At 36.8% G+C, this 23,453-nt stretch overlaps 1 protein-coding gene across 1 annotated transcript in view; it reads left to right on the top strand.

Annotated features, from left to right (window-relative positions):
• The window catches only part of chm (CHM Rab escort protein), a 97,305-nt gene that overhangs the window by 3,499 nt on the left and 70,353 nt on the right, over positions 1–23,453 (top strand). The window contains exons 2-6 of the mRNA XM_067375819.1: positions 17,024–17,090; positions 17,260–17,332; positions 17,968–18,098; positions 22,526–22,859; positions 23,087–23,203. Coding sequence (XP_067231920.1) covers positions 17,024–17,090; positions 17,260–17,332; positions 17,968–18,098; positions 22,526–22,859; positions 23,087–23,203 — 722 coding nt within the window. The remainder of the gene's footprint in view (positions 1–17,023; positions 17,091–17,259; positions 17,333–17,967; positions 18,099–22,525; positions 22,860–23,086; positions 23,204–23,453) is intronic.

Below are 23,453 nucleotides of genomic sequence, written 5' to 3'. Positions count from 1 at the left end.
TATACTGTAAATCTAAGGCAATGTTAACTCATGGAATGTAAAATTTTTAAAGTCCCCCTGTAGTCATTTATTTTATCCCTTAAAACTCATCTTTGATCACCAAAATTACATATTAAAAAAAAAAAAAAAATTCAAGTGAAAAAAATGTCTTCATACCTTAAAATAGCTTGAATGTAACTCTACACCCTTGCCTCATTTAATATACACGGATCAATAAATATGCAAATTAGCCCCGCCTCCACTCGCTCGTGCCACCTCGGAGAGTCTAGTGTTGCTATAGTGATAAACAATTTGTTGTTTGTGTTGTGGATATTTAAGAAAAAAGCTTGCTTCGCTTCATATTCAGTTTAATTTCTGATGCTTAAATTGTGTTTTAAATTATGAATTGTTAAAACGCCTTTACAATACGGTCTGAATTAGTGTTGTCAAAAGTACCGACTTCGGTACCTAGTCGGTACTGAAATTTAAAAAATGTGAAGCTTTGAACGCTGTTGAGTGGATTCGTAAACATCTCTGATTGGCCGTTGTTTTCACGGCTCATCGGATATGTCTGTGATAGACTTCAATGATCAATGCTGTAAAAACATTATAAATAGTCATCGCGGATCGGTCCACTGTTAGACACCTGCTTTCAATTTCTCGCGCTCCCACTTTCAAAACGCTTTCAAATTCAAACACTTCCGTGAGCTTTCAAATGCTCCCATGCGTTGATCATTGTAGCCAATCACAGGCATAACCGATGAGCGCGTCAACACAGTGGCCAATCAGAGATGTTTACGAATCCGCTCAACAGCACTCAAAGCGTCACATTTTTAAAATTTCAGTACCGATAGGTACCGAAGTCGGTACTTTTGACAACACTAGTCAGAATCCACTTGTATTTGTTTGTACTGTTCTCTCACTGAATCACCTGAAGCGATTTCTCAGTAAAACAGACAGTATTGAGAGAACAAGCAGCCGTTTTCCTCTGTGAACATGTGCCAAATGGATGTTTGACAATTTCGTTGCTTTTTGGAGTTCAGATTTAAAAAAACATTCAAATGAATCCTGTGCCTTCTCCGTACATGAAATAAATGCACATCCTTGAATGAGCGCGGATTTCCAGCGTATTTACTTGAACTTACCAGGTAGGCTAATATCTATGGTTTGATCCATTCCAGAGGCGGCCAAAATCAGAATTTATAATGGACTGAATAGCTCTATCAGAACTTGATGTGCGATTTCACTTTGACTGACATATTCACATGAATCACGGTCACACGCCTAGAGCAATATTGTTTTAGCTATGTTTTATTAGTATCAAAATATTTCGAAGGACAAAAACCTGAACTGTCACTTACTTTGGCGCGATCCCTTATACGCTCGGCGACGGTTCTAATAGGGCTGCACGATTATGACAAAAATCATAGTTGTCGATTATTCCCTTGAAATTGTAATTGCGATTATTAATTATGATTATCACTAATTACATTAAATGATGTTTTGAATAGCTTTATATCATTGTTTGAACCAATAATCATGTTTTGCTTGGTCTGCTCAAAGTCACGCTGGATTTTCTCCTTAGCGTAAGGTTGAGAGGTCCACTCTTTTCCATGTTTGTGGAGTTAGTTTGAGTAAATGTATAGGCTGTGGTGTTGTCACAATACTGGAATTTACTTTGCTACGATACCTTGAAAAGTACTGATATTCTGTACCATTTTTGATACCACGGGGGAAAAAAACAATATATTTTCATATAGATGTTTTTAATATTATGTATTATTTTTTATTTATTATTAGTCTAGACAATTAAAAATTTCTTCTGAAGAGATCACTTTATATTATAAAGCTTTTAAGCTTTTCTCATATATAAACGTTGATCAGTTACCATTTCATGATTTGCTTCTCACAACGTAACATGCTCAAAACAGGCAGAATAATGTAAGTGGATATTTTCCCTTGTAATTGCGCCTTTGAACGATTATGAAATCGTGGCATCTGTAATCGTAATCGTGATTAGAAATTTGATTAATTGTGCAGCCCTATTAATTAATATAATTAGCCTTTTGCTTGACTATGTTATTAAACAGCTAATAATGTGTTGCTAATGTTACACACAACGTTCTTTATCTCAGAGTCAGACATCTACCTTCTAACAATACAAACGCTTTGAAAAACGTCAGTGGAGAAAGGCATATATTTCATCATAACATCGTAATACACTCACTATATTGATAAATCTCCACAATTTTTCATATCTGCAGAATATATACCGGGATAACCTGGCTTCTCGTGACACTTTCCTGTTTCATAGATAATGATATGCTAAAGCCTGCCAGCACAATGTTGTTATTGGTTACAAGGCAGTCTGTGACGTCACAAACACCACCGATTTCAAACCGTGGGTCTTTGGTTTACTGCAGTTTCAAACATAAAATACTCCGCAATGGTGTTGACTTATGAATTTGCACATGGTTTGTCTTAAAGCATATTAAATACACTACATAGACATATAAACAACATTAAAAACTTGATTTTCACCACAGGGGGACTTTAAAGCCTGAGGCTATCAATCATTTCTCATTTGCCAGTATATTGTGTAGCTTAAATGTAAAGTTTAACCAAAAGTGAAAATTCTATAATTTACTCACCCAGGGCTACGTTCACACTGTCACTTTTTGGGATTGACAACTGCATTTACTTACAGGTGTGAGTCTCTAAATGTCCTGTTCACACAGTCTCAAATACTGTCTGTGTGAATGTGCAACGGGAGTCAATCCCGTTTTTCTTTTATCAGTAACATTAGTGACAGTGACCAAAGTAACATCAAAGATGGTGAAATCTATAAAACTGAAAAGCCTCATCACTTTGACACGACAAGTGTCCAATCGAGCCGTGAGTTCATCCATCAAATCTTCATTAACCGACAGCACCTTTTATATCTGGGTGGAGAGCGGAGCGTTTGAGTCGTGTGTAAAACACAAAACTGATGGGAGCAGATCCCTAATATATCCGCTGATAGACGCCTGCTGTCAAACGCACCCATGTGTATCTGTGTTAAGTGCTCGGACTTGGTGAAGAGTGCCAAAGATTTTTTTTTGAAGCGTTGATCATTGTAGCCAATCACAGAGTTGTTTAAAAATTCGCTCAACAATGCTCAAAATGCTGGTATCATCACGTTTTTAAAATTTCAGTACCAATTTGGTACCAAAGTCTGTCTTTTTGACAACCCTATACAGGATTGACAACTGCATTCTGCTGCTGTGTAAATGTTGCCCATGTTACTCAAATGATTATTATTATTTTTTGTCCATACAATGGAAGTAACCAAAACTGTTCGGCAACCAACAGAAAGTCATACAGGTTTGTAACGCAGTGAGGGTGAGTAAATTATGTTTTCATAATGATGGATGACATGGAACAAATCTGCAGAGTGCAGAATATAGTTCTTCATTGCTCTGCTTTGTGATTTTGAATAAATAATAAACTGATAAACAGAAATATCAATAATCTGCCTCAGTGTTAGTTTATTAATTATTATTTAGTATTGTACAGCTTTAAAATAGTCTGGTATCATTATTTGGTCAATTATGAATCGTATCATTAATTTGATAAGTTATCAATACACATTAAAAAAATGTGAATTAAAATTCCATTAAAATATTTACATGTGCTATGTATAAATTATTAAAATAATTATTTAGCTTTAGACTGTCTACAAAGGCTCACATATGTCCTTTAAATTGGCTGTGTTTATTTCTTTATTATGTGACAGTCCTATAACTCTCACCATGCTTCCCAACAGCGTACTGATATATGCTGTAAATGGACACCTGTACTCGTCATCGCCACAGAAGGGAAAATGGTGCCATACGTGAAAAATCTGTGTATAATTATAATTGTATAGGGAGCACAAGTGTGAACCTTGTATTGCGTCCTGCTTCCTCTGAAATGGAATTGCATTGCTGAGCTTGCAGGAATCATTTTTAGAAAAAAATAAATGTGGTGGCCAATTTCATGCTGAGAATGTTTGATATGTTGGTAACCAGATAAATTAATGTTTGACCTGTGAATTAGTTTCCCACTGTATCTTCCACATTATTGTTTTTCTGGCAAAATTTAGATGTAATGTCTCATGTGAACACATTTTGTAGCATTTTTTTTTCTCACCATAATCTAGAAGGCCTGCTGCAACCTGTTCATAAAAAGCTTAATATTCTTGTGATCTCGTGCAGTGGCTATAGCAAACATGTTACAAAAATATAATCCAGTTATACATTGTATTATTGGGAAGTACGTCTTTTAAAAGGAGGGAGTCGTGTGTTAACTGGGAAAGAAATAAAGTTCATTGTTGTCTGAATTCTGTTTGGCTCACTGTACTGTACTGATATGGCCAAGATGCAGCCTGCACTGTAGAAGCCAACTTAACACTATAAACCCAATAAGTTGGCAAAACTCTAAAATAGTGAGGTAATCAGTTACATCAAATTTTTTAAGTTAAGAAATTCAAAGTTTAAGTAAGCAGAACTGGCAGATTTCAATTTTGAACTCATACTTTTTAATTACTCCTAGCTTGAAATTTCTGAGTATTTTGAGTATTAACAGTTAATTTTAGTATTTATTCTCCCTTTTGAGTGTCATGGCAAAGTATGCTGGGAAATAGAAATCCAGCCCAGGGGTGCGTTTCCCAAAAGCATTGTTAACCAACTAACATCGCAAGTTCCGTCATTACGTACATGGTTCAATGATTTGGCGTTTCCCGAAACCATAGTTCAAACAAACATTCGCTAACTGCATCGCAAACTTGTGTGGTTGGAACGACAGCTCTCGAGCTGTGGTTGGAAGCATAGTTTCCTGTTTTTATGACATGTGGACTTAATAAATCGCTATCTTGAGCAAAATAAGCAAGCTGACATTAAGTACAATGTATATCTTTTATTTTGAATATACAAATGTCATTTATATATTTTAGTTTGTCAAGAAATCTAAAGCACCGTGTTTGAAGAGTGTGCTCTAGTATGTCAGAACAAGCATTTGATTCAATCTGAAAATAAAGCAAAATAACTGAGGAAAAGGAGAATTAGTCCTCTAATGTCATGTCCGTAATTTATAGCAGAAATTGTAGAATTAATTTGATCTTTAAATGAATCCGTTTGAGAAGTTATTACTCCACCACCTGCACCACCGTGGTTGAACGACAGGTTTGTGACAGTACAGTTTTCGGGAAACAGTTGTGACTAGCTAGTTGATTTGTTCAACGATGCATCGTACTATGGTAGTGAAGCAGCGAGTTACTCCGTTGTTCGGGAAACACGCTCCAGTTTAGTAACAAATTTAAGTTTGTCTAAGTTAAAAGAAACAAGTTCAAAAAACTTAAAACAATGAAACAATTCATATTACATAAAATGTGTCAGTTTTTTGAACTGAAAAGAAAAATAAAGTTCTAAATACTCATTAAGTTCATTTGTTTGAACTAATTTGTTTAATTTGAGATTGCAATACTCAAAGCAATTAATTATTTTGAGCGTTAGGGTTTACAGTGTATACCCTTTTGGGTCTAAAATGAATGTTTTGCCACACTTGCCAATTGCTCGAGATTAATAAAAAATGTTATTGTAAATTGTAAATTTATGAATTTCTTCCTTTTTAAATAATTTTTTTAGTTGATTGAATTGTCTGGTCATATTTCACTACGAACTCTAAAAATTAAGTTATATTTTGCTCATAGAAAATAAAATTTGGCATTATTTTCATTAAGCACATTTTCCTTTTTTTATTTACCGCAGTGCATAATGTATTGTAATACAAATATTATAATATTTTATATTTATATTATATTATTTAAAATTATTTTATAATTTAAAATAGTAATAAGTTAAGTATTTATGTATCATGTTAGTATTTGTTATACTGCCTTTATATTGAGGGGGAGTTGAAATTAAAGGGTTAGTTCACCAATTAACAATTAACACTTTCAAATGCCCGGAAAGTGTTCAACCTTAATGTTATGAAGTGACAAGAATACTTTTTGTGCGCCAAAAGCTTCGAAGCTTTACAAATCTTTTGTTTCCAATCTGTGGTTCAGAGTGTATCAAACTGTCAAACTCTTTTTATTTACATTTACTCACCCTCAAGACATTTCAAACCTGTATTACTTTCTTTCTTTTGTGGAACATAAAAAGATATTTTGAAGAATGTTGGTAACCAAACTGTTTTGGTGTGTAAATGTATCTAATACAAATTCAGATGCTGCTTCTGAAAAAAATCATGGCCGTTGTAGCCTAAAAGTTTGTGTAATAAATTCTAATGTTGAATCAAATAAAATATTCTAAAGTTCTAAAATATTCTAAAATTCTAAAGCTACTTTTTGTAATGTCTATTTGATAACACAATAATGTTTTTAAATTATCTTTTGGGGGTGACTTCACAGCCAAATTTGATGTGCGATTAATTTGCAATTAATTAATCAGCACATCACGTAATTAATTATATTTAAAAAAAATTCATCGCTTAACAGTCCTAGAAAAAAGTATGTTATTGCAGTAATGAAAATCTAAGAAGAATCCTTAAGAATAATGTGAGAAGATAAATTATCCATATGGCAATGAGAATGTAGGTTGAAAATGTGCTTAAAATCAATGGTCCTAAAAATAGAATTCATTATTTTTATGTATATAATAATGAATCCTAAAATATGACCTGGGCATTTTTGTGAAGTTCACCCTTGTTTCTCTTTGATTTAGTTCACATATATCAGATGAAGGTCAAGGCCTATTCAAACGCTATGAATGACTATTCCATGCAAGTAACATTTGTTTTATGAATCAAAACAATGCATCCCTATGAAGCTATTCATTAACTTTTTTCAATCTCAAAACATTTTTTTCTTTCAGTGAGTTTGTCAAAAAGTTTTTTTTTCTTTCATGCAGCATTTAAGCACTCATCAAGATATAAGCTCTTTTCTGGAGCTGCCGCTACACCCATACATTTGGATGCGCTAATGTACAGAAAGATATTTTGCCAACTGGTAAAAGTCCAAATGGTAACTGTATTTAGCAGTATTTCATGATGAATGTTCGCTGAAGCACATCAGAGCACGCGCACAGCATCTGCAGTGGGTAAAGGATGCAGACAATGTGAACGTACAAGACTCTTTACTGAGGAGCATCATTAGAGGCTAAGCAATCATTGGCTGACAGGCCTGACTGAGATGCACGTTTAGTTCATCTCATATCAGAGCTTTGCCCTCACCTGCTGCTAATAGAGCAGCAATGAAGAAAACAAGCCAGCCATTTCACTGGCCTGTTCTTTGAGCCTGGGTTAATGTAACTATTCATCATGTTTGGACCCCTTGTGCCTTTAGCTTGAATAGCCTCTATTAGCAGTCATGTGATTACAGAACACCTTCACAGATATCCCTGTGCTCTTTTCAGGTGATTGATTTCTCATGGCCCTTGAGCATTAGTGTGGAATTGATTGTTAGTTGGACCTCCAATGGGCGTCATAGTCACAGACTGCTTGCAGATTGTCAATGATCGTTGTAACAGGGTTTATGTCTTTGAAACTTGATAATTGTTAGACATCTGTGTCTAAATTTCATTTAGGCCAATGCTGACATTGACTTCTGGACAATACATTTATATTGTTTTTTTGTTTTGTTTTTTACTGCATAATATTACAGGTTGATTTGTGGGTCAATGATGTGACACATACTAATTATTCAAAATATACATACAAATGCAATTCATACATGCAGTGACTTGAATATACATCAATGTTGAACATAAATTAAATCCATTTTGATATCTTTTGGTGAGGCATAAAATCAAATATGTCGATTATGTAACTGTAGAAAAAAAGCCTCATTAGTTTGGCTTTCAAATGGCAATGTTAGTTGATTGTAACATTTTATATGGTACAACCTTTTAAAAAACATAATATTTATGAATTGTTAAAGCTACAATATGTAAATTTTTCACCGCTAGAGGTCGCCTGTTCAAAACAAAGGTGTAGCTTGATGACGCAGAGTTTGAGCGCGGATTCTTGGGAGATGTCGTCTTCACCTCACAGTCAGTGGAAAAGAATCGGGAAGGGACTTGAGCTGAAATTATGTTCATGGATGAGATGATTAACATTAAGCCGAGTTCAGACTGCACGATTTTAGCCCCGATTTTGGCTCGCCTACAGGTTTTGAGAAATCGCCGACAAATGCCCGAAATCACAGGCAAATCGGTGCTCGTTCATGCGAGTGACAATCACGCAGTGTGAATGAGCAAAGACGCGATCTGAGAGAATCGCCGACGAGTCGCCGACACCCGTGAGATATTTGGCATGCTAAATATCTGGACCTGTCGGCGATTCAAAATCCTGCTGTGTGAAAAGTGTTCTGACTGAAAACTACATCGGCGATGACCGACAGCCAATGAGAGAGCAAGATACAGAGCAGCGGGGAGTTCGGGGAGGAGTTATAGACCACAACATCAGCAAGCATGGCTTCATTCACATAAACATTACAATTCTATCAAACCGCAACAAAGCACAAACATTTGCTTGACCATCCGCAACAGCAGCACATTGAAAAGTTATTTATTTACCTCCAACTCTCGTTGCAGAATGCACAATCCACAGTCTCCCCAACCATTTCCTCCTCCATATTCGTCTTTTCTTTTTCTTGTTTTCGCTGCAAATCTGCGCACCGGCAATTCATATTGCAAGCTTCTTGCGGGCTACCGTTTTTAATAATAATAATACGTTGTTAATAATAATAACGTTGTTTTCTTGTCACATCTCGTGTGTGTTTGGTTGTGAAACGTAGTTTGCGTGCCAGACAGAGTTGTCGGCAATTCTTCCTATTGTAAAGTCATGCAGTGTGAAACCTTCTGTCGCTGATCCATCGTGCAGTTTGAACACAGCAGCGACTGAATGCTGGCCAATATAGTCATGCAGTGTGAAAAGAACAGTGACCCGACTACTTTGAAAATCGTGCAGTCTGAACTCGGCTTTACTGTAGTATGAAGCAGAGCAGGGCGAGTGATGAGAGACGAATGCGACACGCCTCACGATTTGGCAAAGGCTGCGATTATTTTATGCACAGCTTGTCAGAGCTGTACGGCTCTGTGATCAGTGGTAAATGCTTCTCCATCTGAACGTCAGAGGGCGCTCTTGCGCAGAAACTGGAAATATGCTCTGCCACAGAAGAAGATAACATGCTCATATCTGTAGCTGTATAAACAGAAGTTTGAAACGCTTTGATTAAACATGACTAATAAACACATGACTGCCTTATTCTGTGTAAGAAGCCACATCTCACAGAAGCATGCTCAACTGTTGTTATGAAGTGAGTTTGGAGTAAAAACATGTTAATAAATGTTGTCTTTTGTTGGACAGGATGTTAATAAATGCTTTTCATGTCTGGAAAGATGTTTGACTTGTGCTGCTTTTTCAAATGTACATTATATGCGACTCAAACTCACAGTTCTTTCAGATGGATTAGCATTTGGAGCCATACTTCTTTGATAAGCTGCGCATAAAAAAATAAACGCAGTCTTTGCGATTTCATAATCGCACTAAGAATTGCGTTTAAACTATAAATCATGCAGCCCTTGTTAGTACTCAACTGAACAAAATATATAACATTGGCCTAGTGGTTTTGGGATATTTTACTACAAACATTTTACATATTTACATACTTTAATTAATGATATCTGTAAAAATAAAAAACTTATTACCTTGAAAAATAGAGGTAATTGTTAAATGAGCCTCTTTTTTTGTATAATTGTATTAATATTAGACTTTTTAATGAAATTCAAACAATGAGTTACTATGACAACAAATGCAAACATACTTATAAACCAGCCACAGCTTCTCTCTAAGGGAAGTATATTCATTCATTACATAGACCTCTATATAAACTGGATCAATAATACATTGTAAATGTGTTCAGCATTTTGCAACAAATATTTTTCTACTTAAGTTGTAAAGTGAGCAAGATATGTTAATTTTCCAATGTAAATCTGTGGTGAAAAGTGGAACTGCTGTGCTCTCTAATTGAGAACCATTGGGGCAGATTTCAGACTGCCCCACTTATTTTCATGTTAGCTTGCGTAAACATCGCTCCAGACCAATACTATACCAATCTGCTTAAGCTATGTCTATATTAGTCTGCATCAGGTCAGTAACTAGTTGTTGCTAGTTATGTAACTAGCAGTGATGCGCGGGTTGATCCAAAATGAGCGGGTGCCTGCGGTCATCCGCGGTCACCCGCGGTTACGAGTCATCCAAAAATATTTGTAATGATATTCGGGTCGCGGTCGGTCGAGTCGTTTGAAATAAAGATGCCAATTAAACCTTTGTAATTTTCAGTTTTACTTAATAAAGGTTTCAGTTTTACTTTCATGGGTATTTGTGAACATTTATTTATGGTTATTGTAGCCTCAGTCTTTGGCTTAGCCTACCTGTTTTTGTTCGTCTAAAATGCGTTAATAAATACTTTATTAACATATTCTATCCCTGCATTTTGTGCTTGTGAGAGCTTCAATTGGGCATTCACGTGGCGAAATAGCCAAGCCTACTAATACAAGTGAGAAATCCTTATTTACCTTTTGAATGTTGAGCATTATTAACTTTTGAATAAATGCTGACGCGGGACAAAATGCCCGATTTCCCAACACGTTGAACTGAGCAATGAAATTGTACAATTTTAATAGGCTACGTTACTTTTAAACGCATATAGCTCAGTAATGTCAGTTTTATGTATTTTCTAAGAGGGGGCGGGATTTTTGTTGGGAAAGTCGGGGGAGAGACGCGCACTTCGATTAGACTGGATAAACACATGCAGCATCTTAATTGTTAAGAAAATGAAACGAAATAAATGAATAAATCAAGCCTTTATTACATAACACTACAACATTCAGAAAAAGAACGGTTTGCGCTCCTAAGGGCTTTCACACTTTTCCAAAAGTGGGCCTTCTCTCAGTTGACCTGCTGATTAGGCTAATTCTTTAAGCAGGGTCGAAACATAAACATCGCATTCATCAATAATATGCATCTGACAGCTGAAATGGAAAATGATGGGCCGCCTCAAGAACTGCCTGCTCTCGCCGCTGCACCTCTGAGGGCACCACGTCAGGTCCTGAAATATTTCTCTCCTCCACAGGCCGGATATTATTGGCCAGGGAGGCTGATGGGGGGTTCTTACGTCTATGGCCCAATGACGCTACAATGAGCATTTACTGCTTTTAAAAAAATGCGGGTCAGGAAGCGGGTCGGGTACAATATTTTCTTCTTTTTTTTTTGCGGTCCGAGTTGCGGGCGGGTTAGTTGAAAACGTTGGTCGGGTGCGGGTTGTTTATACATTGACCCGCGCATCACTGGTAACTAGCATGTGTGTTCATATGTAGACTAGCATATCAAATTAATGAAAGTATAAATCCCTTAGTTTAAACGTGCTTGTGTGAATAGCTTTTATATAGTACTGTTTGTTTTATGTTTGTTATGAGAATAGACGTGACTTTCTTTTCCTCACTGAAATTCATCCACAACTTATAAATTCTGCTCCACAAATATTTTAAAACAACATTCGGAGGCAATAAGTCCTACATTAAGGCATTTCTATGCGTGTGTACTTAAAGCCTGTCAATACACATTAGAGTGCCACCCTCAGGCTGAATAACACAACCTCTGGCAAAAGTGTTCAGCGTGGGTTCAGAATATAAAGCTTGAAGAAATGTTTATCATAAACTAGCGCTGAGACCCAGAATCTGCCCTACCTAAATTTACGGTCAGGAGCCGCTACTGATAGAAACCATGACAACCAAGGAAACAGAAAGGAAAAAGAGCCACAGACGTGCATGACTGACATGGAAATGGGGGCTTGGCAGACCGGGGTGGAGCTGGTGGGAGTGAGGACAACCATGGAGGCGGAGGGAGCCCAGTGGAGCCGAAGGAAAGAGGGACAGGGTGTAGCCAGAGGCCCGGAAGTCCGAGGCGCAACCAAGGTGATGACAGGATGAACAAGTGAGCCCGATGGAGTCTGAAGGATGACAAACCATGGTGGAGCTGATGGGCCAGAGGACCAAGGTGGAGTTGTAACAAAGTGAGCACCACTAGCTCACTTTGGGACGTAGTGAGTGTCAGTAAAAGGGGTACTCAGGTACCCCTACTAATAACAAACAACGGTTTCGTCAACCTCCGGTTGCACTGCGCTGATGTGGCACAGTCAGTGACATCATAATTGGCTACTGCTCGTTCGTTCAATGTGGTCAGCACAGCATCTCAACCCGGAAGGCTAATTAGCACACTTCACATTAAACAATCACATAAAATAAAGACATAACCAAGGCGAAACCTCAAACGAAGTGTAGTTTATATGTGTGAAATGTCCGGGGATGTGGATACTGATAGAAGGGGAACGGATTATTCAACATGTCCATGTGCTATCGGGATTGCGTGTGGACCCGCTTCTCCGACAGCTAAAATGGCAGGGGTGTTGAAAATTAAGCTTGAATGAGGTGTGTATATGCATTTGTATGTATATGTGTGCCAGTGTTGCTTCCCCAGTGGGGACGATTAGGTCTGCTTCATCACAGAAGTCCAGGACTCGGAGGCCTGAGGTGGAGCTAGGGGATTGACACAACAGGGCAGAGCTGTAGACCTGGAAGCCCAAGGTGGATCTGAGCAGTTGAGTGGAGCCACTGGAGGAGTAGCAGAGGGCTGAAAGGAGCCAGTGGAGACAGGGCTGAGAAACTTAATTGTCAGGCATTGTCAGTGGAGGAGGGAGTGGGAGGCTGAGCCTAGAACCCAGCGGTGACGAAGGAGACTTGGAGCTGGGCGGAACCAGTGGAGACTGGAGACCTTGAGATACGACAATCTAATTCATCATATCTTTTTATGGGGACTGGGCACAGCACATCCTTAGCGGTGGGTGTATGGGCAAAGCTGCACTCCATGCCATCGTACTCCACTAGAATACCCTCAGAGATGGACATTGGTACCTGCTCGCACACTTGGCAGACTTATTGGCTCAGGCTCCAGGACAACAATGACCTCTGGTGTTGGCTCTCGCTTCGGGGCGGGGCTCTGAGTCTGCGGTGAGCTCTGGCATATCTTTCATAATGGGTGTGGCTGTTGGCTGGCTGGGCTCCGGGTCCAATGTGATCTTTGGGCTGGTGGTGTTCTCCTGAGCAATGCACATTGTGAGAGGTGAGTCGCATTACACAAGCACCCACTCCACACAATATGCAAAACCATCACCAGGCAGCTTGGCCTTAGTCAAGGTGTTGAGTCTAACATAATAAAAAGTGCATCGGCAATTGTCTGGGTAGTGGGTCAGGTGAGCCAAATCTAAAAACTTATGGGGATATGGTCCTTGAGGGAACGGTCCTCTTGTGTGAGGCAGAGAAGCTAGACTGCAGGTAGATCCATTAAAATCACTTCTTGGTCCATTCTTCTGTCAGCAATGGTTGCAAAAAAGGATGAGTTGAGGCTGGATATAAGCACAGCAGTGATATTTATTAACAGTGATCAGAGATACAAGCATTCAGGAGAATCAGGTGAAGATATATCACTAAACAACTAATAAGAATCGACAGAACAACAGAAACTGGTTCTGATTCCTTCCGTCTCCGGACATCACTTTTGGCCACTATTGTGTATATATAGTCAGGATGCATCACCCTATGTTGAACATCAGTGAAGCCAAACACTATTGGTTTGCTGTGGGTCTTATAACCAGTCATGTTGTACTGAGTTTGAGAATGCTGAAATGTGAAAAAGCTATGGCATAGGGAACGATTTTCAGTTAGTGACATATTCAATTTCATACTGTTCCTCACAAAGAGCATCATATATTTTCAGAAGAAGTGGAATATATAGCAAAATATGTATGAACCACTTTTATGGTGTTTATAGTGCTTTTTTATTGAAAAATACAGCTTGTATTTTTTTCTGAATTTATATTTTTGTATTTTTCTTGCAGAAGAAAAAAGTCATACAGGTTCAGAATGAGGGTACACTCTTAAAAAAAAAAAAAAGTTGTTTTTGACATCTATGGTTCCATGAAGAACCTTTAACATGCATGGAACCTTTTTATTGCACAAAAGGTTCTTTTATAGTGGTTCTTTGGGGAACCAAAATTGTTTTATGGCATCACGGCAAAAAAAACCTATTTGGAACCTTTATTTTTAAGAGTTAAAGTAAATGATGAAAATTTAATTTATGGTTGAACTTTCCCTTCACACTTCACAAAGATGTGAAGGAAAGGATGCAACAGCATTGTGTGTGTGTGTGTGTGTGTGTGTGTGTGTGTGTGTGTGTGTGTGTGTGTGTGTGTGTGTGTGTGTGTGTGTGTGTGTGTGTGTGTGTGTGTGTGTGTGTGTGTGTGTGTGTGTGTGTGTGTGTGTGTGTGTGTGTGTGTGTGTGTGAGAGAGAGATAGATAGAAGGGATGGGTGACACAAATGGGTGGAGTGTAAGAGAAGTGACCTGCCCTCTCTTTCTCTCTCTCTTACTTTCTCTCTCACACAATCCCTCCCTCGCTCCCTCAGCCTCGACTATAAATAACCGAAAAATGACTTTCAAGGTGCAGAGATAGAATCCATTTGGAATGTTCTCTAAAATGAAGAGTGATTTATGATTTCATACAATTCCTGCTGAAAGCATTCCGGGCTTTGCCCGGTCATCAAAGTCCTGCCAGCTCAAATCTATTATTTATCGCCCAGTATGTCTATGTGGCATCAGAACTTTATGGCAGGTAATGTTTGTCTTTAGCAAACATGATGTGGAAAAATCAATACCGGATAGGATAAATGGCATTAAAAGATGGCGGCGAGAGGTTATTTACACTTTTTAAAAACATCTTCAGTATTATCTGGACAGATATATTGATGCACCTCAGACCGTCGCTGTTCTGGTAGGTGCATAATTGAGATGCATCTGTTTAAACAGGCCAAGCGAATTAATGTGATACTTTTCCATAAATAAAATTAGGTTTATTTAGTTTAGATGACTTTTTGAAATGATGTCACTGTAATCCCCATAAAGATGTGTGTTTTTTAGGCACTTGCACTAGTAATTTCATAGTAAATGTTTCAAGCTGTATGCACATCATTTTACTTCTGGAAATTTGGTGTATTTCATTGCAATAGGATTTGTGGGACTTGATGTTATCCATCAGGAATTTATTGGATTGTGAAAAATGGGTGTTTAGTAAGTTTTTCTATAATCTGCTTATGCTCCAGTGACAGTAAGGGGTGGACCATCATGCATACTTTTTTCTAAGAAGTCCTCCATTTGCCTATGGTTCACATCATACGAATTCATATGAAAATTAAATACACACACACACACACACACACACACACACACACACACACACACACACACACATATATATATATATATATATATATATATATATATATATATATATAATATATAATATATAATATATTTATATGTGTGTGTGTGTGTGTGTGAGAATATTCTACAATAACATGGAACAATGAATCGGCACACGATAAAACCAGGAACGTGCATTATGATTGTCAACAGGGTGAATTCCTATATCATGCCATTAAATTTGGATGAGGGTTTTTGGTCACACCGTAGGAGAACATGTGGGTGTCTAGAATCCCAGGATTCTCCATCAGTGAAATAGCCAGTGCTGGGGAAGATACGACGGGCCTGCTCGGAATAAATCACTTTTCCATTGTGTGTGTGAGATGGGGCTGTGCAAGGCCAGATGAAGAAGAAGAAAGATGGAGGGACAGGGACGCTTCAGCGGCTTAATGGAGTTGTTTTCAGCCCTGGTGCTGCTCAATCTTGCTCTCAGGGACCCCGTGTGTTCCTTCAGCCTTTTTAGTGCGGCTTTGCGAACTATGTAAACTTCAGCTCAAACATTATGTAAATATACCAAGTGAATCCATTGGTGTGTGTGAGCGTACTTATTTTTAATAGTCCGCAAGTTATGTTTACCTTATGCAAATGACTGTCTAAACGCTGTGTAGCATCAGCAACCTTTGCCAGTTTCATGCTGCTTCATAAACGGTGCAAAAACAGTCATATGAAACTTGCTCATAGTTGCTGTATGTTCTTCTATAGTTTTAGATCATTTTTGGTTTGTATAACGCTCCAGATATAAGAACGAGAAATTGATAAAACAAATAATTAAATCCACCGACAATGAGTAACACTGTTGCTTTAGTATTATTTATATGCTATTATAGTTTATATTAATATTTTTATTTTTTGTTTTCATTTTCATTTTTATTATATATTTTTTTATTATTATTTTTATAATCATTATTTAGGTTTGATTTATTTTTATTTAAGTTTAGTTTTTAATTTATTTATTTACAGTTAGTAATTTTAGTTAAGTTTTGATCTAATATTTATTTTATTTCAGCTTTATTTGAATTAACAAAACTATTTTTTATAGTTTTAGTATTAGTTGCTGAGAAATCGATCAATTAAATGAAAAATTGATAAAATCAAGCTCTGATTGTGGATTAATAAATAAAAGTGGGTAAATGGATGCAATTTGATCATTTATGCAAATAATGAATTCTTTGATTCAATTATCCATTGATTTGTAACATGCATCCCTGTACAAATGACCACACACCTGAATCACAAGTTAGTCGACCATTTGTCAAACTGCTGGGTCACAGAACGAATTGACTAGACCTTTCAATCTCTACTGTGTGAGTGCTAAAACCTAGTGTCTGACATTACTTAGAAATGGGAGATGAAAGCTTGAATGAAATACAGTTTTGTTAGCTGTGTCGTTGTCCTCATGCTGAGTTGCTGTTTCTAACTGGATGTATCCGCAGCAGTTACACTGAATGTGCCTCAAGCAAGCCTTAATGCTTTTACGATTATGTCAGTGTAATTGTAAAAGCAGTCACACTGCTTCACTATTTCAGCAAAGTGTGCTGGAAACAGCATGCATTTTGCAAATTGAGTTAAACATTCAATTCAGAGAGAGGTCGGGCAGGAGGATGCAATGGTGGTTGGTGACAATGCTTTCTGTCTGTGTTTATTTCCCAGGCCTCACCGAGTCTGTCATTGCGGCGGCCTGCTCCAGAGTCGGACAGAGTGTTCTGCATTTGGACAGGTACCACTCAAGACATTATTAGACTGGAAGATTCCTTGAAACTCAGAAGTATTGCTTGGCTATTTTCTTATTTTGCATTGTACATTCAGGTGAAGTGGAATTTGATGCTCAGTGTTTATGAAGTGAGATACATGCACAAAAACACTTGCTTTTTTTTTTCATTTTACAGGAGGAACTACTATGCTGGAAACTGGGCGAGCTTCACATTCAATGGCCTGCTCTCGTGGATAGAGGAATATAAGGTCATTATTTTAGCATTTTCACTCAAATACAAATGTATGAGAATTTGGTGTCCTTGTTACATGTAGTTACTGTAGTAATAACTATAAATTATGCATAATTACATGCAACTAACCCCAATTCTAACGCTAAATATGTAGTTAATTGTTATTACTCGGTACTTAAAAATATAGTTCACCTAAAAAATAAAATTGTGTCATCATTTGCTTACCCTCAAGATGTTCCAAACAAGTTTCTTTTTTCTGTTGATCACAAAATAAGATATTTTGAAGAATACAGGTGACTGTAGCCATTGACTTCCATAGTATTTTGGAACAGTGGCTATCGGCGTCAACTGTCTGGTTACCAGCATTCTTCAAAACATCTTCTTCTGTGTTCAGCAGAAGAAAGAAACTCATACAGATTTGGAAGAACTTGAGGGTAAGTAAATGATGACACAATTTAAATTTTTAGGTGAACTATCCCTTTAAATGTATAATTGCACTCTAACATGGACACCTTAAAATAAAGTGTAACTGAGAATTGTACCAACTGAAAAACTTGAAAAACTGATTTAGTTGTTAACAGTTTTAAGCTGTAGGTCACCTTGTGGTTTTTTAGCCAACAGTTGATTTTGGTTTATAATGTGTGTTCTCAGAAACAGCAGGAGGCACAGATCACAGAGTCGGAGCAAGTATGGAGAAGCTTGATTGATGAGGGAGAGGATGTGGTGCCTCTCAGCTCTGTGGACTCCTCTATTTCCAACTTAGAAGTTTTCTGTTATGCCAGGTTAGCAATAATTGTGCTTCACTTACAACTCGCACAGTCCACAGTTACAAATTTAAGATGGCAGGTCCTGTAAGTTTTATCTCTTAAATGTACATTTTCTTTGAATTTCACTGAATTTATATATATATATATATACAGTGCCCTCCACAATTATTAGCACCCTTAGTAATTATGAGCAAAGGCAGCTGTAAAAATAAATCTGCATTGTTTATCCTTTCACAAAATTCACAAAATTCTAACCTTTCATTGAAGGAAAACAGTTGAAAGTGGGTAGAAACTCACATTATGAAATAAATGTTTTTCTCCAATACATGTTGGCCACAATTATTGGCACCCCTAGTAATTCTTAAGTAAAATATCTCTGAAGTATATTCCCATTCATATTTAAATTTTTTAGCACACCAGGGTGATCATGAACATGAAATTGTCCAGCCATGACTTCCTGTTCCAAAGGAGAATAAACATGAGGAAACACAAAGGCCAAATTCCCGTAATCATTCATCACAATGAGAAAAACCAAAGAATATAGTTCTGATGTGCAGCAAAAGATTGCTGAGCTTCACAAAATAGAAAGTGGCTATAAGAAAAAAGCTAAAGCATTGAAAATCCCCATTTCCACCATCAGGGCAATAATTAAGAAGTTCCAATCAACTAAAGATGTTACAAATCTGCCTGGAAGAGGATGTGTGTCTAAATTGTCTTAATGCACACTGAGACGGAAAGTTTGAATGGACAAAGACTCTCCAAGGATCACAGCTGGAGAATTGCAGAGATTAGTTGAGTCTTGAGTCTCAGAAAGCCTAAAAAAATTATCAAAAGCACCTACATCACCACAAGTTGTTCGGGAGGGTTTCAAGAAAAATCCTCTGCTCTCATCCAGAAACAATCTCCAGCATATTCAGTTGTCAGACAAGACTGGAACTTCAAATGGGACCGGCTTCTATGGTCAGATGAAACTAAAAAAAGAGCTTTTTGGCAGCAAACCCACCAGATGGGTTTGGTGCACACATGGATAAAAAGTACCCCATGCCCACGGTTACATATGCTGCTGGATCTTTAATGTTGTGGGGCTATTTTTCTGCTGGAGGTCCAGGACATCTTGTTCAGATTCATGGTATCATGGATTCTATCAAATACCAACAGATAAAAAGTCAAAACCTGATTGTTTCTGCTAGAAATCTTATAATGGGCCGTGGTTGGATCTTCCATCAGGACAGTGATCCAAAACAAACATCAAAACCAACACAAAAATGTGTCACTGAGCACAAAATGAAGCTTCTGCCATGACCATGTCATTCCCCTGATCTGGGGTCTCATTTATAAAACTGTGCGTAGGATCCCTACTAAAAGTGTACGTGCACGCAAAAGCTAGATTCTGCGTACACACAAAAGAAATCAGATTTATAAAACCATGCGTACGCCAGAACCTGCGCACAAATCCCTTTATAAATCCCAGTCAGCGGAAGATTGTGCGTACGTGCATCTCCACCCTGTCTCCTCCCCGAAATCACCATAATATGGAGCCTACGACGCCTAGTTTTACTATGCATAACCTCATCTGCATATCATTTCCATACATGTTCCCATCCATGTGACACCACGGTTAACACCGTCAAAGGTACAAGACATTGGAAAATATTAGATATGGACTATAAATGCCATTTGTGCCACACATTATATTGATAAAGATCATCCAATATCCTCTTTGTGTTTTAGAATAAATATATCAAAATATCCATAAAGACAAAATTGTATAAAATACTTCAGATAAAGGTTTTAGAATAGAGTTGATTCATTCATTTCCACTGGCCAGATAGTATTTTAATAGTTTTAAACAATTCAAATCAAATTTATGCAGTTTTGCTGATAAGGTGAACATATCTTTTAGGAAGTTTATAGGCTATTTTTAGTGGAAACAGATAGGCCTACATATTTATTGCAGTGTAAATACAATTGTCTGTCTCGGCGCGTCACTGACAAAGTATTTTAAAAAGAAAACATGCAAATTTACCGTTTTCCTCAAATTATATCCTTCAAATGGTAATTGTTTGAAGATCCTTTACACGACATCAACACCTCCTGCAGCTCTGGCTGTACAGTAAGATATTATTGGACCTATTCAAACTGGACAACGGACCGTTCGACCACCGAATCCAGCAGTGTCTTCCAATAATATCTAAGTTAAGTGTGCATCACTGATCGTCATTCTCGAAAAAATATTTTGTCATAACATCTGCAGTTTAGTTTAAAGAGGAATTATTGTGCTCCCAGCGCTCCTCGCTGTCATTAAGACAGCGTGTCACTGGAAAATAGATAGAAAGCAGCACATCTTCTATCTCAATTCATATCACTTTTGTCTCCAGAATGTGCGTACGCACGGCTTAAAGTTTGCTTAAAGGTGTGCACATTCTCCCATCAAGTTTGTTTTTATACATCACAACCTTTGCGTGGGAACTGCTTTATAAATGAGACCCCTGAACCTTAAAGAAAATGAGTGGAGTGAACTGAAGAGAAGAAGCACCAGCATGGAGCTGGGAATCTGAAGGATCTGGAGAGATTCTATATGGAGGAATGATCTCTGAGTTCTTGTCAGGTGTTCTCCAAACTCATTAGGCATTATAGAAGAAGACTCAGAGCTGTTCTCTTGGCAAAAGGAGGTTGCAAAAAGTTTTGAATAAAAGGGTGCCAATAATTGTGGCCAACGTGTTTAGGAGAAAAACATTTATTTCATAATGTGAGTTTCCCCCCACTTTCAGTTATTTTCCTTAAATGAAAGGTTCGAATTTTGTGAATTTTTTTGAATGAAAGATCAAAAGGATAAACAATGCAGATTTATTTTTACAGCTGCTTTTGCTCATAATTACTAAGGGTGCCAATAATTGTGGAGTGCACTGTTATATATAATATAATTTTATATAATATAATATAATATAATATAATATAATATATATATATAATATAATATATATAATTTTTTTTTTAATTATTATTATTTTTTTTTATTTTTATTATTATTATTTATTTATTTATTTCAAATATTTTTTGGGGGACCCTTTAAGGTATTGTACTGCATATAATCAGAACAATAATAAACATGCATCATGACAGAAACTATAGGTTTTTAGACTTGTAGGTAAATTAAATTAAAAGTAATTAAAGTACACTGTAATTATTTTTCTATTATTTTTAGTTGTAGATAATGATTAGTGGAGTATGTTTTACAGGAAAATACTATTTCAGTCTAGTTAAAAGTTCACCTTTAATTAATGTATTATATGCTGTTCCTTTGTAATCATTTGTGAAATTTACTAGCCATTTAAAAGTAAATGCTACACCAATTTGTTTTTGGTTAAAAAGTACTAAATTAATAATAGATAATATATAAAATAATTTATAATAAATAGCAATAATTATAATTTACAAATTCTACTACTAATAAATAAAATAATAATTAACTATGAAAAGGTCACACTGTGTTTCTATACATCTGTGCTATTCCTCATAAAATCCAAATAATGTATGCAACTCTAAATGAGGTTACTTAATAACAATTATATTTTTATTGACTGAAAAAAATGCTTTCCTGAGGAAAAATCTCTGAATCAAAACACATAGTGTACAAACATAGTGTACAACATCCTTCACATACTGTACAAGGCCAGAGAAATATTTTAAAATGACTGCCAGGACAGAAAGAAGAAATGCATTTTTTTTTTACCTTAATGCAGGGCCATAACCACCATAGACATTGAGGGGGACAAGTTCACCTCAATTATTAGAAATGGCCAAATTGTCCACTTCAATATTTGAAATTCTTACACTGATCTGCTATACTCCATTATTCAGTGCTCTGTTTGTTGTTAAGATGAGAAAAAGGGTTTAAAAGTGACATTTTTAGCCTGGTCATAAATGTAAAATTGAGATGGCCAATCAAATTAAAGTAGGCAGAGTTTACCGTTTACAGAAGCAGAGTGTGAATTCCTGCGCAATAAGAGAGCAAGGTAAGATGGAAATAGTGAAACATTAATATTTGAATTTTTTTACTATAGAAATGTTTGACAGTAATATCCAGGGATGCAAACTACTCAACTTTTTCCCTCAGATATGGCCGTTTTGAATTGAAAAGACGAGACAAGAAACATTTAGCGCTTTTGACTATTAGGCATACAAATAAAAGGGCATGTGTTTAAAATATTATTTGCAAATAGTTCAAAATGATTACTTACCAACTAGAATTAGACCTAGAATTTCCTTCACTATTCTGTTTCTTAATGTTTCTTTTAATTTATTTAAAAAAAAAAAAAGGCCCCCCCCCCAATTTTTAAGACATGGTTAGGCCCTTTCAATGTTTATATATATATATAATTTTATATAATTTTTTTATTTTTTTATTTTGATGGTGTAACTCATTTTCCTGTCCTTTATAGCGAGGAAGAAGAGAAAGAAGAATCGAAGACTCCGTTAACAAGCTGTCAGCCAGTGAATGCTGAGACTGAATCAGAAGAGACCAATGAAGACTCTACAGAGGCTCAAGACACGGTTACAGGTGATGACGCTACAGAATCCAATGCTAAGACGCAGAACGAGGAACATGAGGAGCAGCAGACATCTGAGATTTGTGAACCCAGCCAATCACAGGAAGAGAAAGAGCCGCAGCCAATCAGCAGCCCAGCAGATCCACCTGTGGAGGTGGAAAAGAAGATAACATATCAAAAGTTGTTAAAAGAAGGACGTAGATTCAACATTGACCTTGTCTCCAAGGTTTGTATTGTTTAAATATGATCATCAGAATACTAGATAATAAAGAGCAAATAATATCATACCAAGAACTGCTTTAATTACCAATACATCACTCCTACTTGTGTGAATAGATGCTTCAAACTATTAAAACACCATCATATAATGATCGCAGTCTGACATCTAGCTTTAAATGAACTTAGAAAGCAGTGAAATGAAATTTATAGTGTGCTCTTTGTCCCCCTTCAAAGTTGATGTATTCTCGTGGTGCATTGGTGGATCTGCTCATCAAATCTAATGTGAGCCGTTACGCAGAGTTCAAGAACATCGGCCGCATCCTCACTTGTAGAAATGGAAAAGTAGAGCAGGTATGGAGCAGATCTAATTAAGTAACAGAATAAAGTATCTATCTATCTATCTATCTATCTATCTATCTATCTATCTATCTATCTATCTATCTATCTATCTATCTGTCTGTCTGTCTGTCTGTCTGTCTGTCTGTCTGTCTGTCTGTCTGTCTGTCTGCTTGTTTTCCTTTGATCTATCTATCTGTCTGTCTGTCTGTCTGTTTGTCTGCTTGTTTTCCTTTTATCTATCTATCTATCTATCTATCTATCT

The sequence above is a fragment of the Chanodichthys erythropterus genome, chromosome 22 (assembly GCF_024489055.1).
Source record: "Chanodichthys erythropterus isolate Z2021 chromosome 22, ASM2448905v1, whole genome shotgun sequence".
Classification (NCBI taxonomy): Eukaryota; Metazoa; Chordata; class Actinopteri; order Cypriniformes; family Xenocyprididae; genus Chanodichthys; species Chanodichthys erythropterus.
This window is presented reverse-complemented; position numbering and strand designations above follow the sequence as displayed.